General features: G+C 41.0%; 1 protein-coding gene across 1 annotated transcript in view; it reads right to left on the bottom strand.

Annotated features, from left to right (window-relative positions):
* LOC119587578 overlaps positions 1-592 on the bottom strand; it is a gene marked incomplete at its 3' end in the record, with an annotated part of 2627 nt that overhangs the window by 467 nt on the left and 1568 nt on the right. Inside the window, 1 exon segment of the mRNA XM_037936290.1 lies at positions 82-221. Within this exon segment, the coding sequence (XP_037792218.1) occupies positions 82-221 (140 nt within the window).

Below are 592 nucleotides of genomic sequence, written 5' to 3'. Positions count from 1 at the left end.
TTCAGTAACCCAATAAAACTCCACAACCAGTTCTCACTGCATCAGACATGTTCCAAACACGTCCTATCCCGCAGCACTTACTAACGGGTTCCTCGCTGAGAAGCCGCAGAAGGAATTTCTCAGGACCTGGATGTTCTGCGGCGTCGGGAAGTTGAGGAGGGAGACGAGCTGAGGGCACCTGGTCAGCTGAATGCAGGTCGTTCCAGGTCTGCATGCCTGCGCTGAAGGGCAAACGTAATAAACAGGTCAGTGAGAGCTCGCAGGTGTTTCCAAGAGAAAACTTGACGTGGTAGAAATCGTGTTATAATACTGTTGAGATATATTACGTTAACGTTGGTGAAATCCATAAATAGGTCGCATTGTTAGGAAGAGAGATGTGTGAGCGATTTTGACTTTCTAACATGTAAATGTAAACAATAGTTTAAAGAAATGTAATTGTAATCAATAGAATAAGCCGTTAACTTATGGAAAATATTACAACATAACTGAATTAAAACAATTCGTTAGCAATTTGTCAGTCAATATACAGCGTCATGTATAACACCGCAATAGAAAAGAGAATAAGAATATCTGAATATATAAGCCCTTCCTT

Source organism: Penaeus monodon, chromosome 22 (assembly GCF_015228065.2).
Source record: "Penaeus monodon isolate SGIC_2016 chromosome 22, NSTDA_Pmon_1, whole genome shotgun sequence".
Lineage (NCBI taxonomy): Eukaryota > Metazoa > Arthropoda > Malacostraca > Decapoda > Penaeidae > Penaeus > Penaeus monodon.
Note: the sequence above shows the minus strand (reverse complement) of the source record. Positions and strands in the feature narration are given on the sequence as shown.